Source organism: Clytia hemisphaerica, unplaced genomic scaffold (assembly GCF_902728285.1).
Source record: "Clytia hemisphaerica strain Z4C2 unplaced genomic scaffold, Clytia hemisphaerica genome assembly, whole genome shotgun sequence".
Taxonomy (NCBI): domain Eukaryota; kingdom Metazoa; phylum Cnidaria; class Hydrozoa; order Leptothecata; family Clytiidae; genus Clytia; species Clytia hemisphaerica.
The window spans coordinates 2529629-2544049 of NW_027103851.1; the positions used below are offsets into that span (position 1 = coordinate 2529629).

General features: G+C 35.5%; 1 protein-coding gene across 1 annotated transcript; it reads left to right on the forward strand.

Moving 5' to 3' along the window:
* Positions 1-557: 557 nt before the first annotated feature.
* Positions 558-9994, forward strand: LOC136807781 (large ribosomal subunit protein eL8-like). Its single transcript, XM_067064404.1, has 6 exons — positions 558-736; positions 4054-4180; positions 4544-4693; positions 4835-5055; positions 9273-9343; positions 9732-9994. Exons 1-6 carry the CDS (start codon positions 734-736, stop codon positions 9952-9954), a joined length of 795 nt encoding a protein of 264 aa, XP_066920505.1. The 5' UTR covers positions 558-733; the 3' UTR covers positions 9955-9994.
* The last annotated feature ends 4427 nt before the right edge of the window (positions 9995-14421 follow it).

Consider the following 14421-nt stretch of genomic DNA (forward strand, 5'->3'; position numbering starts at 1 on the left):
ATGCAACACCGGACTGACACCGGACTTATTGCGTCCGGTGTAATGAAAGGATACTTTTTGCCACCGGACAAATACACCGGACAGTCCGGTGCGTCGGCAGGGTCCTGGCCCTGGTGAAACAGTCTCTTAAGATTTTTTCAGCTCTTTTTTGCGGTTTAAGACCAAAAAAGTTAAAATTATAAAAAATATAAAACTGACAAAGCTTTCTTGAAACATGCCTGAAAGGCTTCAAAGTCTATTTCTATCACAGTCTGTTCTTACTCTGGTAACATTATTGAATGCAGGTCAATGAGATCCCCAAATAATACGTCAAATAATCTGAAGGTTGAAGATCAACTGTCGTGCCGAGCTTGATCTGTCATTTTGGTCTTATTTTTTTCATTAGAGTTCCGGAAAATGGTACCACGGATCCTATTTGTTATTGTTCGTTAGAATAATGACTTTTCTTTCCAAAGAGACCAAGAGAGACAACAAATATAATAAAATTATTTTTGGTATTTGAATTAATACAAAAACACTTTAATATGAATGAAAAATATGATATTACTCAATTAACAATTATTTTCAGTAAAAGAAAAGAACAAAATTGATTTCATGACAAACCTATAGCAAAACGTTTTTTTTACTGTGGCAAACAAAGTCTGCTTTGCTTTTAAATTTTATGCGATCCTTCAAAACCTTACAGAAAGAAGCGTAGAATCTTTCAGTGCAAGGCATCAAGTGGAAGTTCACAATGGTAATAAAGCTTTGTTATATTTCTTATCATATCTGGAGAATCCTAGTTGTTCACTGTTGATAACCTATGGAGACTTGATACCTGTTTATACTACCTGGTGCTTAGTGCCGTAGTTCATCGTGTTTGTTCTAAATTGTTTTGTACAGAGATGAGATTGAAACCTAGTACAGTGCTACAATCATAGGTTTCAGATTTTTGGTGAATTTCGAAATCGGCATATACTATGAGCTAACACAAGCAGTAATTATTGAACGAGAGTAATCATTCAATGTGCGAGCAGAATGTCTTACCTTACGAGAAGTGTTAATTGTGATTCAATTTTATTCAATGATTGATGTATTTGTTGATAGACCGCTTCCATTCCGTATATGATGTCTCATTTTCACCCACGATCAGTCATTTTTCTATGAAATGGCAGAATTGATATGTACAGGACAATTTAGTAACACCTTGCATAACTCAAAAGCTCTTAGTGTTCCTGTTCCTGTTTGTTTTGGGTGAAAATTAGTCAGTTACAGGGACAGGCAGCTTGCTTGAGATTTGGTTGAAGATAGTGTCTAAGGCCAGGTCTAATTGATAGTTTGGTTCGTGTCCTCCGACCGACTCTAAGTTTTTGAGAAAGTGTTTCACTTTGAGTCAGAAAAACCAAAATAATTTTACCTCCTTCTCACATGATAACTACTATCTCTGCGGTTCTTTTTTAACTGACTGCTTTGATTCTTCTATAAACAACATCCACTTCCCGCACGGAAAATCTCCCGGTGTAACCCTTACTTAAAAACAAATATTTAGCACCTAAAAGCAGAGAGTCACAGCTGTATTCCTTTAAGCACGCGTCGCGAACGCCTTCAACTCCAACTAGAAGTTATCTTGCGATCGCAGCGCATGCCTTTGCAGATTCAGGCTTTAGTTTATTTCTTTACATTTGCGGTTGGATATCAGGATTGCACGATTGCTTAAGGAATTTCTAAAATTGAGGATTTTGGTGGGAAAATGAAAAAAGGTTCCAGTTTTAGCTACCGACCAACCGACCCATTTTTCAAAGCTTCTAGGACACAAACCAAACAATCAATTGGGCCTGGCCTAACTGGATTTCAGTGAATCAGTTTATTAATATGTCAGAATATGTACACATTTGGTTGTTGTACTTAGTATACTTACTTTTGGATACTTTTGGATGTGTTTGAGCGTACCGCTCTGGCAAGAATCTTTTGATCCACACCACAATCTTCATTCAATCCATAATTCCTGAAGGAAGAAATGGATCAGCAGAGAGATTTCATGTCTAAAATTGAGTTTGAGTCAACTCTCCTGCACCCTGTATAACCACGGATTTGGGGCTCATCGGGAATTTTTTGTACTAAGTGTTTGTCAAGTGCATTTTTGAATTTGTCAACAGTTTAATTTTTCAAGTTTCTAATGCTCTTTGGCATTGCATTGAAAAGTTTTGCTCCTTGTATAGTCATGGTACTGTCGCGTAATTTTGAATTGTTTGGACCGGCGTATTTGCTAAAACACATTCGTCCTAATCTTGGATGGTCTTTAGATTTGAAGCAATCATTGATATTTGGCACAAGGTTTTCCAATATTTTCCAGGTGTATATGATCCTGTAGCGTTCTCTCCTTCTTTGAAGTGAGTATATTCTAAGCTTCTTTAGACTTTCCCAATAATTTTGGTGTGTTCCTTTTATTTGTTTTAAGAATGATTTCTGGATCTCTTCAAGTCTTTGAATAAGACTAGTAGTACTGGGGCTCCATAACGCTGAGCAATATTCCAGTATAGGGATCACAAGTGATTTATAGAGAGTGATCATGGTATGTGTAGAGCGGGAAGTGAAGGTACGCAATATCCAAGAAATTATGTTTTTGGCTTTTTCAATTATTGATTCAATTTGATGTTTAAATAGACAATCATTGGACATAAGAACTCCCAGGTCTTTAACATATTCCTTTCCTTCAATTTTATCTCCTGATGGTGAGGTATAGTGAGATTCATTTTTGATTTCTGTATTTGAGCCATAACGTAGCAATTCAAATTTTGCATCATTCAATTTCATATTGCTTGCAATTGTCCATTGATATAAAATCTGAAGGTCTTGTTGCAATATTTTTACATCTTCAGCATTCTTTATTGACTTGGTTGTGCGAGTGTCATCTGCAAAGGACTTGACGATAGATTGGATAACATTCTCATCTTTGTCTCCAATGAGTATCAGGAAAATCAGGGGTCCAAGTACACTTCCTTGTGGTACACCTGAGATAACTTCTTGGTTGTTTGATTTCACACCATTAACCACTACAGTTTGTTGCCTGTCTCTCAAAAAGGACTCTATCCTATTATAGATTCTACCAGTTATTCCTAGCCTTTTGAATTTTGACAGAACAATTGAATGATCCACTTTATCGAAAGCTTTAGAAAAGTCTAAGTAAACAACATCTACATTGGTCTCTAAGTAAGGCCCTCAAGTGGTAACTTTGAGCACAATTTTGCACAGTTTTTTGTCTTTGATCATCAGCAAAAAATGGCTAATCACGCATCCCTTTCCAAATCACAAAATCATGCTACAAAAAGTTCCTATCACATAATCACACAAATTGCTTGGGGGGCCTCCTTAGTCAGTGGATCAAAGAAACTTGACTGTCAGTAGTTTAATTGAAACCTGCTCTTCAATTTGTCTATTCCCATTAAAAATATTTTACTAGCTGGAATATATTTTTTAAACTGCAAAATGGTCTGCTGAAAAGGGACTCAGTTATTGTCTAGTTGCTACAGGTTGTTATCTTGGCGGTGGACAGATTATTTCACAGGTAGTGGAGATGAATTATTCAAACATATTTCTGTGATAGAAATATTATTTTTCATGCTACAGGCTTTGCTGAATCTTAACTGGTAAAGTATTTCAATCGGAGTCACCTATATCAGTATTGTCATATCCTATATCATCATTAGAAACATTAGTCTTTTCTAATATTTTTCTAGTATAGAGAAATGACTATGTTTGTTATCTAGTATCATTCTAATAAGGAAATGTGTGAAGGTTGGGATTAATGGAAGGCATGACAGATATGTTCTCTCCAACAAAAATAGTATATAATAGCTAAGTTGTATTTCAAACTTGATTTTGAAGATTTTGAGCCTTATGTACTGGAGATCAGTTAAAGCAACACTCGAAACACAATTTGTTAATCTATATTTAGAAACTCGCACTTATTTGATTGATACTGTCTGGGTATAATTCAATGGTTTTACATTAAATTAAATAAGCTTTAAAAATCAACATGTAGTTTCATTTATGTATCCTTTTTTCACTTTTCAGCCGCCAAAATCCAAGAAGGTCAAGGTTAAGAAGCCTCAAGCTGCCCCTTTCACCACCAAGGGTGCAAAAACCACCAAGAAAACTTCCAATGTTTTAATTGAAAAACGTCCAAGAAACTTTGGAATCGGTATGCAACTGTTTGTACTCATTGTTTACTTATTCAAAAATTTATTTCAGGTATCTAATACAGAGCCTATTTATGATGATCAAGTTATGCTTACAGAAAAACAAACATTGACCTTAAAGATAATGTTTGGCGATAAAAGGAAGGGTAACAGCAAAAGGGTGGCACCTTCCTGTGATTGAGATATGTAAAAGCTACTTATTTACTCAAGCGAAATGAAAGAAAAGTTGTCAAGAGATGTGACCTCACATTCTATTGCTTTTGTGCGATCTCAATAGCTTGTGTTCACATCGTTTTTAGTTCATTAGAAACTTTTTCTTCAGTCCTTAGTGATTTTTTGCAATTGATTGATTTACACATTTTTAGGTGGTGACATCCAACCAAAGAGAGACTTGGGACGTTTTGTCCTATGGCCAAAATACATTAAATTGCAGAGGCAGAAGCGTATTTTGTACCAGCGTTTGAAGGTTCCACCAAGCATCAATCAATTTACTCAAACTTTGGATCAGCAAACAGGTAAATCTTTGCTAAGTGATTATTTCAATGCTGTTTGCTGAAGGATTTAGCCATTTGTAAAGGCGTGTAGTGCTGAAACCTATGGGAATCCTTGTATCTTATGAGAATGAGTTATTCAAAATATTGATTTTTGTGTTTCAGCAACACAACTTTTCAAACTTCTTCACAAGTACAGACCAGAAACAAAAGCTGAGAAGAAAGCCAGATTAACAGCTCAGGCCGAAAGCAAAGCTGCTGGTAAACAAGAAACTGCTGGAAAGAAACCAATCAATGTTAAATGCGGTATCAACCACATCACAAACTTGGTTGAAGCCAAGAAAGCACAATTAGTTGTTATTGCTCATGATGTTGACCCAATTGAGGTATCTCTTTTGAAATGATACTGTTAATTTATTTATTGAATTGAATGGCTGCCCAATGATTAACTCCAATCCAACTCATATTCTCCATGGTGAAACAACCTGAGCAGAATTTCTGAGGGCGTGTTTACTGTTTTGTTGATTTTCTTTGACTAGTGTTCAATTAACATTGTCATAGTGTGCAGAGGGGTCCAGCCCCCAGCATTTTTCAGAGGGGGCTAAGGAAAATAGCCCCCAGCTAAATTTTAGAAACATAGCCACCACCTTCACAAAGCAAAATATCAAATAAATTTTGCATGCAAATTCTCAATAAATTTATTTCAAGAGGGATAAAACCTTCCCCCAGCATAGATTTTTAACATAATTTAAAATATCTTCAACCTATCAGCTCTGCCCCCAGTTCTATTACACAACACTCAGTCTGGATTATCACTTCGCAACCCTTATACAATACGAGGCCTGGAATTCCCGAGTTATTTTTTCCGAGTTAAAAAAACCGAGTTAAGAAAAAACCGAGTTATCCCGAGTTATGACGTCATTTTCGGAATTTAGTGACGTCATTTTTCATTTTATAACTCGGTTTATTTTGCTTCCTTTAACTTTCCGAGTTATTTTCCATTTTTTAACTCGGGAATTTTTGCTTCCTTTAGCTTTCCGAGTTATTTTTGAATTTTTAACTCGGGAATTTTTGCTTCCTTTAGCTTTCCGAGTTATTTTCCATTTTTTTAACTCGGGAATTTTTGGTTCCTTTAGCTTTCCGAGTTATTTTTCTTCATAAAAAAAAACACCAGCTTTAATCTATTGATCGAAACCACAAGCACACCGCAAATTTACTATTTGCTTGAATAAAAGAAGAATTTTGTGAATGAGTTCTATGGGGAGGGGTACTAAGACAAGTACGGGTATGTGCCGCCCTTAAGGGTGCCTTTTTTGGACCTTCGAAGGGCGGGTCGTAAAAATCACAAAATCTAATTTCAGTCCCCCTAAGCAAGCCTTGTAAAACAGCCAAAAGTTCCAATAAGAGTCACGAAATCCCGAAAAATCAGTTTTTTCCTCGATTTTTGCAGCACATACCCGTTAGCTCGCAACCCTAGTTACCCCGGATAGTCTGTGAAATGATTGATTCAAGAATCGTTGGTGATTCATTCAAAATTTTTACAGCGAAGGGGGCCATGACTCTTGTCATGTCACTTACAGTATTCCTTAATGGAATAGGGAGGAAATATTAATTTTGAAATAGCTTTATCTCATCACTTACCTACTGTATTTTTTTAGATTTACACAGCATTTATGCTGTAAGATTTTTGAAGGGCTTACACTTTGTTTATCTAGCAGGTTTTAACTTGCATTTCAACTATTCACTTGTTTGTTGATTATTCATTTTATTCAAAGTAGGTTAAGGTTTTTCTAGTTGGTAATGGATGGTTATGTCTTTGATTTTGGTTGGTATGGGATCAATAGATTAAAGCTGGTGTTTTTTTATGAAGAAAAATAACTCGGAAAGCTAAAGGAAGCAAAAATTCTCGAGTTAAAAATTCAAAAATAACTCGGAAAGCTAAAGGAAGAAAAAATTCCCGAGTTAAAAAATGAAAAATAACTCAGAAAGTTAAAGGAAGCAAAATAAACCGAGTTATGAAATGTAAAATAACGTCACTAAATTCCAAAAATGACGTCATAACTCGGGATAACTCGGTTTTTTCTTAACTTGGTTTTTTTAACTCGGAAAAAATAACTCGGGAATTCCGGGCCTCATACAATACGGCTAGGGGGATTTCCCAATTGGGGGGGGCACGAATTTTAAAGACAGGTGGGGGGAGGCTAGATGGGGGATTTTAGCTCATATTAGGGGGGACCAAAAAGCTGCAGGACGCCATGCCTAGCAAGCTAGCCCCAGTATTTTTTAATTAATACAGCCCCCAATCAAGCAAAAATGGATTAGCCCCCTCCCCCTAAGCTCAGGGGGTGCATTCTATGATTGTTAAGGTAATTTTTGTTAAGGTCGTCATCTTTGTCCAATGATTATATTCAATCCAACTCATACTCTTCATTGTGCTGAAACAACAATTTATGAGGACAGTATTGCTTAACTTAGATGATATATTATCTTATTCTCATAGAAATGGCCAATTAAAATAAGGGATTGTCCTTTTTCATTGATTTTGTCTCACCACTTTCCTATGATTATATTCAATCCAACTCTTAATCATTATGATGAAACAACCTGAGCAGAATTTCTGAGGAAAATGGAAAATTATTTTAGCTGTTTAGCCCAAAACCTATATTGTTTCCCCATGATAGAAAAGGTTGTCCTTTGATTATATTCAATCCAACTCATATTCATTATGCTGAAACAACCTGAGCAGAATCTCTGAGGACAACTTTGGCTTATCTTAATGATGAATTCTCAACTTCAGTTGAGCTACAATCTGACAATTTCTGTGTGTGTGTCTGTCTGTCTGACACAAAAACTTTAAGGCAGACGGAGACCTTAAAAATGGTTGGATTTGGCTGAAATTTGGCACGCTTCAGGCGATATTTTAGAAAGGCAGGGCAGCGTCCATTGGTGGCCACAAAGGGCACTTTTTCTTGTTTGTTCCTTGGATGAATTCTGGGGGTGTTTTTTTTTTTCATTTTTTGAAAATTTTGATTTTGGGCCTGGGACAAGTTTTTTGCCAAAACGAGGCTAAAACTTTGGGGCAGCCTGGAGACTTCAAAAATGGTCGGATTTGGCTAAAATTTTGCACAATTGTTCCTTGGGTGAATATCTGGGGGTCTACAATCGGGCCTATGAATAATTTGAAGCCACTGAAGTTAAGCCCAGTGCGTTGCGCACCGACTATTTAATAAATACTCGTGGTTAAAACCTTTTGAAAATAAGGGATTACCTAGTTTATTGGCTCTGTCTCAACACTTTCTGATGATTATATTCAATCCAACTCTTAATCATTATGATGAAACAACCTGAGCAGAATTTCTGAGGAAAGGTGAAAATAATTGAAGCTGTTTCATCAGACACACTGTGTGCGCTTGATCAATTTATTATGTCCTGTGATTATATTCAATCCAACTCATATTCACTATGCTGAAACAACCTGAGCAGAATTTCTGAGGACAACCAGGGACAATCTGTCTTACCTTTATGGTGTATTTATTAAATACAAAAAAGAGGGATCGCCCTTTTTTGTTTATTGTCTCGCCACTTTCCCATGATTATCACCAATCCAACTCTTAATCATCATTATGATGAAACAACCTGAGCAGAATTTCTGAGGAAACATGAAAATAATTTAAGCTGTTTCATTCAGTTTCAATTGGAAACTTGATATTGCCTGCTTTTCGTCAATTTATGATGTCCTATGATTATATTCAATCCAACTCATATTCATTATGCTGAAACAACCTGAGCAGAATTTCTGAGGACAACTTTTGTTAATCTTAATGATGTATTTATTAAATAGAAAAATAAGGGGTTTTCCTTATTCAGTGATTTTTTTTGACTTACTACTTTCCCATGATTATCACCAATCCAACTCTTAATCATCATTATGATGAAACAACTTGAGCAGAATTTCTGAGGAAACATGAAAATAATTTAAGCTGTTTCATTCAGTTTCAATTGGAAACTTGATATTGCCTGCTTTTCGTCAATTTATGATGTCCTATGATTATATTCAATCCAACTCATATTCATTATGCTGAAACAACCTGAGCAGAATTTCTGAGGACAACTTTTGCTAATCTTAATGATGTATTTATTAAATAGAAAAATAAGGGGTTTTCCTTATTCAGTGATTTTTTTTGACTTACTACTTTCCCATGATTATCACCAATTCAACTCTAAATCATTATGATGAAACAACTTGAGCAGAATTTCTGAGGAAACATGAAAATAATTTAAGCTGTTTCATTCAGTTTCAATTGGAAACTTGATATTGCCTGCTTTTGGTCAATTTATGATGTCCTATGGTTATATTCAATCCAACTCATATTTATTATGCTGGAACAACCTGAGCAGAATTTCTGTGAAAACGTGAAAATGTTTTTCCATGGCTCAATAAAGTAGGGGTTAATTGTCTACTAAAATGACCCGTTGTCCTATGACTATCCTAAACCAAGCTCGTGATTATAAAACCTGAGCAGAATTTCTTAGGACAATAAATTTATTCAAATTATTATAAACGTTTCTTCATAGTATTCATTGATTTTCTGTTCTTTTCTAGATCGTTGTATGGCTTCCAGCCTTGTGCAGAAAAATGGGAGTTCCCTATTGTATTGTTAAAGGAAAAGCTAGGTATGCCTTACTTATTTGTTCCTTAGATAGCGGAATGGTCAATGATTATAGAATATTTGCTAATTGAGAATTTTTGAAAAGAAATACCAATTTACTGAGACCATTGCTTCAAGTCCGCGATTAATTAAGTTTTTCAATTTCTTTCTTTTAAGATAGAAAGCTTTCTTCTTGAGATCTGAAGTTTGATTAGTCTTAATCGCTCGAGATGACGGTTTTAAGATAACGACAAAATATCCGATCAGGATTGCTCAAGTTCTTTATAAAACTATGAATTTCATTTTGCCCAAAGAATATAATATTGGAAATGTATTCTCGGAGTCTTATATCAGTGACCAAATCGCCTTTTTTTCTGTTTCGTGGTTTCAATGGTAATGTTTTGTTATTTTAGACTCGGCAAGCTCGTCCACATGAAGACAGCCACTGCTGTCGCACTTACCGCTGTCAAACCAGAAGATAAACACTCTTTGGAAAAGGTTGCTGAATCTGTAAAAACGAACTATAACGAACGATTCGATGAGATCAGACGTCACTGGGGTGGTGGTGTTATGGGAAACAAATCTCAAGCTAAACTTGCAAAAATTGAAAAAGCTAAGGCCAAAGAATTACGTTAAAATTGTGAATAAAGATATGGCTATCGACCCGACCTTGAAATACTATGTTGTCTTTCTCTTCACTTGGTTGTCCCTCAATCTCGTAAAGTAAAAAGCTTTTTAGATGATCCAACCTTGGCAGGCAAAAGATCTTTGTCAAATGAGTATAAATAAGGCTCTAAACTCTAAATCTTTCTGGAGATATTATAATCAAAATCTCTTGAAATTTGACTTAAATTATTGTTTCACTCAATTAAATTTGTCTCTCAAAAGTATGTGGACAATTTAGTTATTTTACCTTTTCTCAGCACCCATCCATGCTATGCTAGAAAGTTTAACATTGTTGGAAAGATATTTCTGAGGAGAATAATCTAAAAGATTTTTGAAAAAATGTACCCCAATGTTGGCGTACCCCAAGCTCCAACTTTTGACAGGTAAAAATTGAAAATATCTATTTTGGCCAATAAGCTGGCGTTCTAAATCTTAAAGGGACATACTCTCGGGTACCTAATAGCCGTTCCCCGTTTTCGTAATAATATTTTATGTTCAAACTTTTATTTTTCGATGACGTCATCGTTTCATCACGTCATTTTGCCTTTTGTCAACTTGAAAAGATACTTCAACAAATTCATTTTTATCAAAATCTCAAAACCATTTTAGGGCAGGGACCTTACAAAACATCGAGATATCTTTCAATTAGTATCATTAAAATGTTCAACAAATTTCTTGTTGGGCCCTCGAAAGGGTTTAAAGGTTTTCTCTTCACATACCTTATTAAAGAAAAAAAATTTGGCGGATTGTTTTTTCCTCTATCCGCCAAATTTATTTTATTTAACACATTCCCCAAATTGGTGCTATTTCAGGCCTTAAAACAAGTTTTTTTGCTTATTTGATAACGATTTTGACCGAAAACTTCCTGCAACCGCCAAATTGAATTCCCTTCTAATTTAATTTTTCCAGCCATCCGCCAAAATTTCTTCCTTTAAGGTAAGTGTCCCCTATAGTCCAGTAGAATTTAGGGTCAACCTAGAAAAAATTATTATAAAAGGTTTCTATATACCGTTGGAAAGATAATTTTATCAGCTTTCAAATGAGGGGTAGAGTCAATTCTTTTGTCATGGGGAAAAAAAGTTATGGACCAAAGAGTGAGAGGGGGTTTTCTAAGCAAAAAGCAGTGACCCATTAAAAATGTCAATTTTAAAAGTTTTTAAACAGCTAATTTTGATGGTTCCATCTGGTAGAGCTTGAAGAGTAGATGTCCAAAATGGGGTCATTTGTAAAATTTGGTCAACCAGACCCTGAGAAAATAGCCATAATGGCTGAAAAATCGTCATTTTTAATGCTGACGTCAACACTTTAAAAATTAATTTCAGCACTCAAAACCACTTTCAACGGATGCGTCTTGAAGAGTACTATCGAATACAGGTATAGTTTGTATAGGTACCATGGCTAGATCTTGAGATATTTGCATTTCAAATTTTGATGACTCAGCAAAAAACCATCAAAATCGCTCAAATATGCTGAATCAGCAAAATTTGAAATACAAATTTTTAAAGTGTTGACGTCAGCATTAAAAATGACGATTTTTCAGCCATTATGGCTATTTTCTCAGGGTCTGGTTGACCAAATTTTACAAATGACCCCATTTTGGACATCTACTCTTCAAGCTCTACCAGATGGAACCATCAAAATTAGCTGTTTAAAAACTTTTAAAATTGACATTTTTAATAGGTCACTGCTTTTTGCTTAGAAAACCCCCTCTCACTCTTTGGTCCATAACTTTTTTTCCCCATGACAAAAAAATTGACTCTACCCCTCATTTGAAAGCTGATAAAATTATCTTTCCAACGGTATATAGAAACCTTTTATAATAATAATTTTTTCTAGGTTGACCCTATATGGACGAATTTCTACTGGACTACTATGGAAGTCGAAATGCACAAAAATATCGCAAACCTAGGTTTGCGCTTCGAATTACGCTTCGTAAACCTAGGTTTGTACTTTAAAACTTGGGTTTGCGCTTTGTAAACCTAGGTTTGCGGTTTGAATACGTGAATTGTTTTGACTAATAGCATATAGTCCTCTAAAATTGTTGAAATCGCTGACCAGAGATCAATTCATAGTCATTAGAACGAAGAAGAGACTGATGGATGTGGACAAGCAATCTGATTGGCCTATGTTAACATAATGCCTAGGACATGTTGCTGTGTGAGCCTGGGGCAACTTATAGCTTTTTTATAGACTGGATGGGTGCTGATTAGTGGCCCGGTGTAATTTGACAGGCTCCACTTTTTGGCTTTGCTTGACGTGGTAGCAAACCCGAACCGTAGTCTGTGAAATGGGCTCTTCCAGAAAAAAATTTTACATGGGGGATGGAGGATATTTTGTCCGGGGGGTAGCAAAAAATCATCAAAATTTGCCTTGTCCGGGGGTAAATTTGCTCTGTCCGGGGGTAATTTGGGGTGTCCGGGAGGGGGGTCAGCAGATGCTTGTCCGGGGGGCCAAAAGTCACCTTGTTCGGGGGGTAAATCACTAAAAATTGTTATATCCTCCACCCCCCCCCCCATGTACAATTTTTTTCTGGAAGAGCCCAATGTCTGTTTGGAATATAATGTGGTTTCCAGTTATGGAATTAGCTTCTCAGTTCCTATTGGTCAGAAATGCGAGAACAATAGGCTCAGGGAAGGATGAGCATTGATTGGTTAGTCATGTAAACCTTAGTAAAAAGCCCTAAACCCGCAAACCTAGGTTTTCAAAGCGTCGTAAACCCAGGTTTTAAAGTACAAACCTAGGTTTACGGATTGCAAACCTAGGTTTGTGATATTTTTGTGCATTTGGGCTTCCATAGTCCCCCGTTTTATATCAGGACAGTGTCTGCCTATTGTTATATTTTGCTGATATAAGCAAGAAAATGTTTTTCTTTTCCTCTGCTTTCTGACCAACCTTGCTCAACACCCGTGTCAATTCAATGTTCAAAAGCTTGTGAATTAGAATTGCTGAGTAAGCAAACGATATCACTCTTATTTAAAAACAAAATCTTTAAATTGACAAGATCTTCAACTTTTCGTTCTCAAAATTTATATAAAAACACTACAACAATATATTCTAAAATCCCATCAAAATGATAAAACAAAATTTGAAAAAGCGGTCTACTTTTGTATTAGGCGAACAAACTTACGCGAGGTCGAAAAATCGTGAAATTTACGACATCGACAAATTTGACGAAAATTCTTTTTTCGCATTGCGAGCATAAACTTTTGGGAATGAGGTATATTTTTAGTAGAAAATTCAAGTTTTCGGTGCATGAAACCAGTGTTTTGATCGTTCAAATGTACGGATTCGCTACGTGCTCAAGCAAAGCCAAAAAATAGAGTCTGCTACTTATATCACATTGATTTCAAATTCCTCGTGTGTAAGGAACAGTGAAAGCTAAACTTGAATTTGCACACATTTAGAAAAAACTAAACAAAAAGATGATATGATATTGATGAAACGACGTCCTATCAACGTTTTCTGTACTACCCTGAGTATCAGAGGTTAAGGACGTGTTCAGACAAGTACTAAGTCGATATGGGAATCAAGAAATGCAACGACTTAATTGCTATTTCATCTTTTAGATAGATTACATAAGAGAGAAAAAAGGAATCCCCTTTTGAATGGTTTGAGTGAGGCTTCGTTTTTGATAGAGGTTCATCAAAAATGGATTTAACAAGTCAATTTTTTTGTTGCGGAGTATGGGAATCTCCATACCTCGATCCATGATATTCTCATTAAAAGCCCATTAACTGCCTAAATTGCTAGAGACGCTCCGAGCATCTCTAAGTCATAAATTTCACGTTCTCCTTTCATAATTTACAAAAGGAGCATGCTTTTCACTTGCAAATTCTGATTTCGTCTATTCAGAAAACTGTGATAATATCGTAAAAACTTTTTTTTTAAACCAGAGGGTGATTCCTTTTTAAACTTTGGTTTAACTTATGAGGGGCGTGCAGCTAAATACAAAAGGAATATAAAAGAATCATGTAGACTTAATTACTTTAAACCTTGGTCTGAACACGACCTAAGTTTTCAAAGAATATATTATACCTCTGAAGAACAATAATAGAAATTTTATCACGCATGTGTCAATCTAATCACTGTAGAAAGAATCAAAGATGAAGAGCGAATATTACCTTATTAATGTCTAGCAGACTGTATCAGTATGCAGTTTACTATTTACGAATTCTCCAGAAACCTCCAAGTGTAATTGAAGTAATAAGTTTCTTTCGAAAGAAATCTTTTACATGATCCTCAAATGTATAACAGTAATTACTAAACTACACGTTTTTTTTTTTTTTTTAAGAAACACACTTTTAAGAAACATGAGGCTCAGAATGCCTAAAAACTAAGAAACATCTAAAAAACATGCTGAGGCTGAGAATGAGAAAATAACATTTTTTAATTCGTTTTTTTTTAAGAATCTTCCAATCAAGGTTCCAGGGTTCCAGA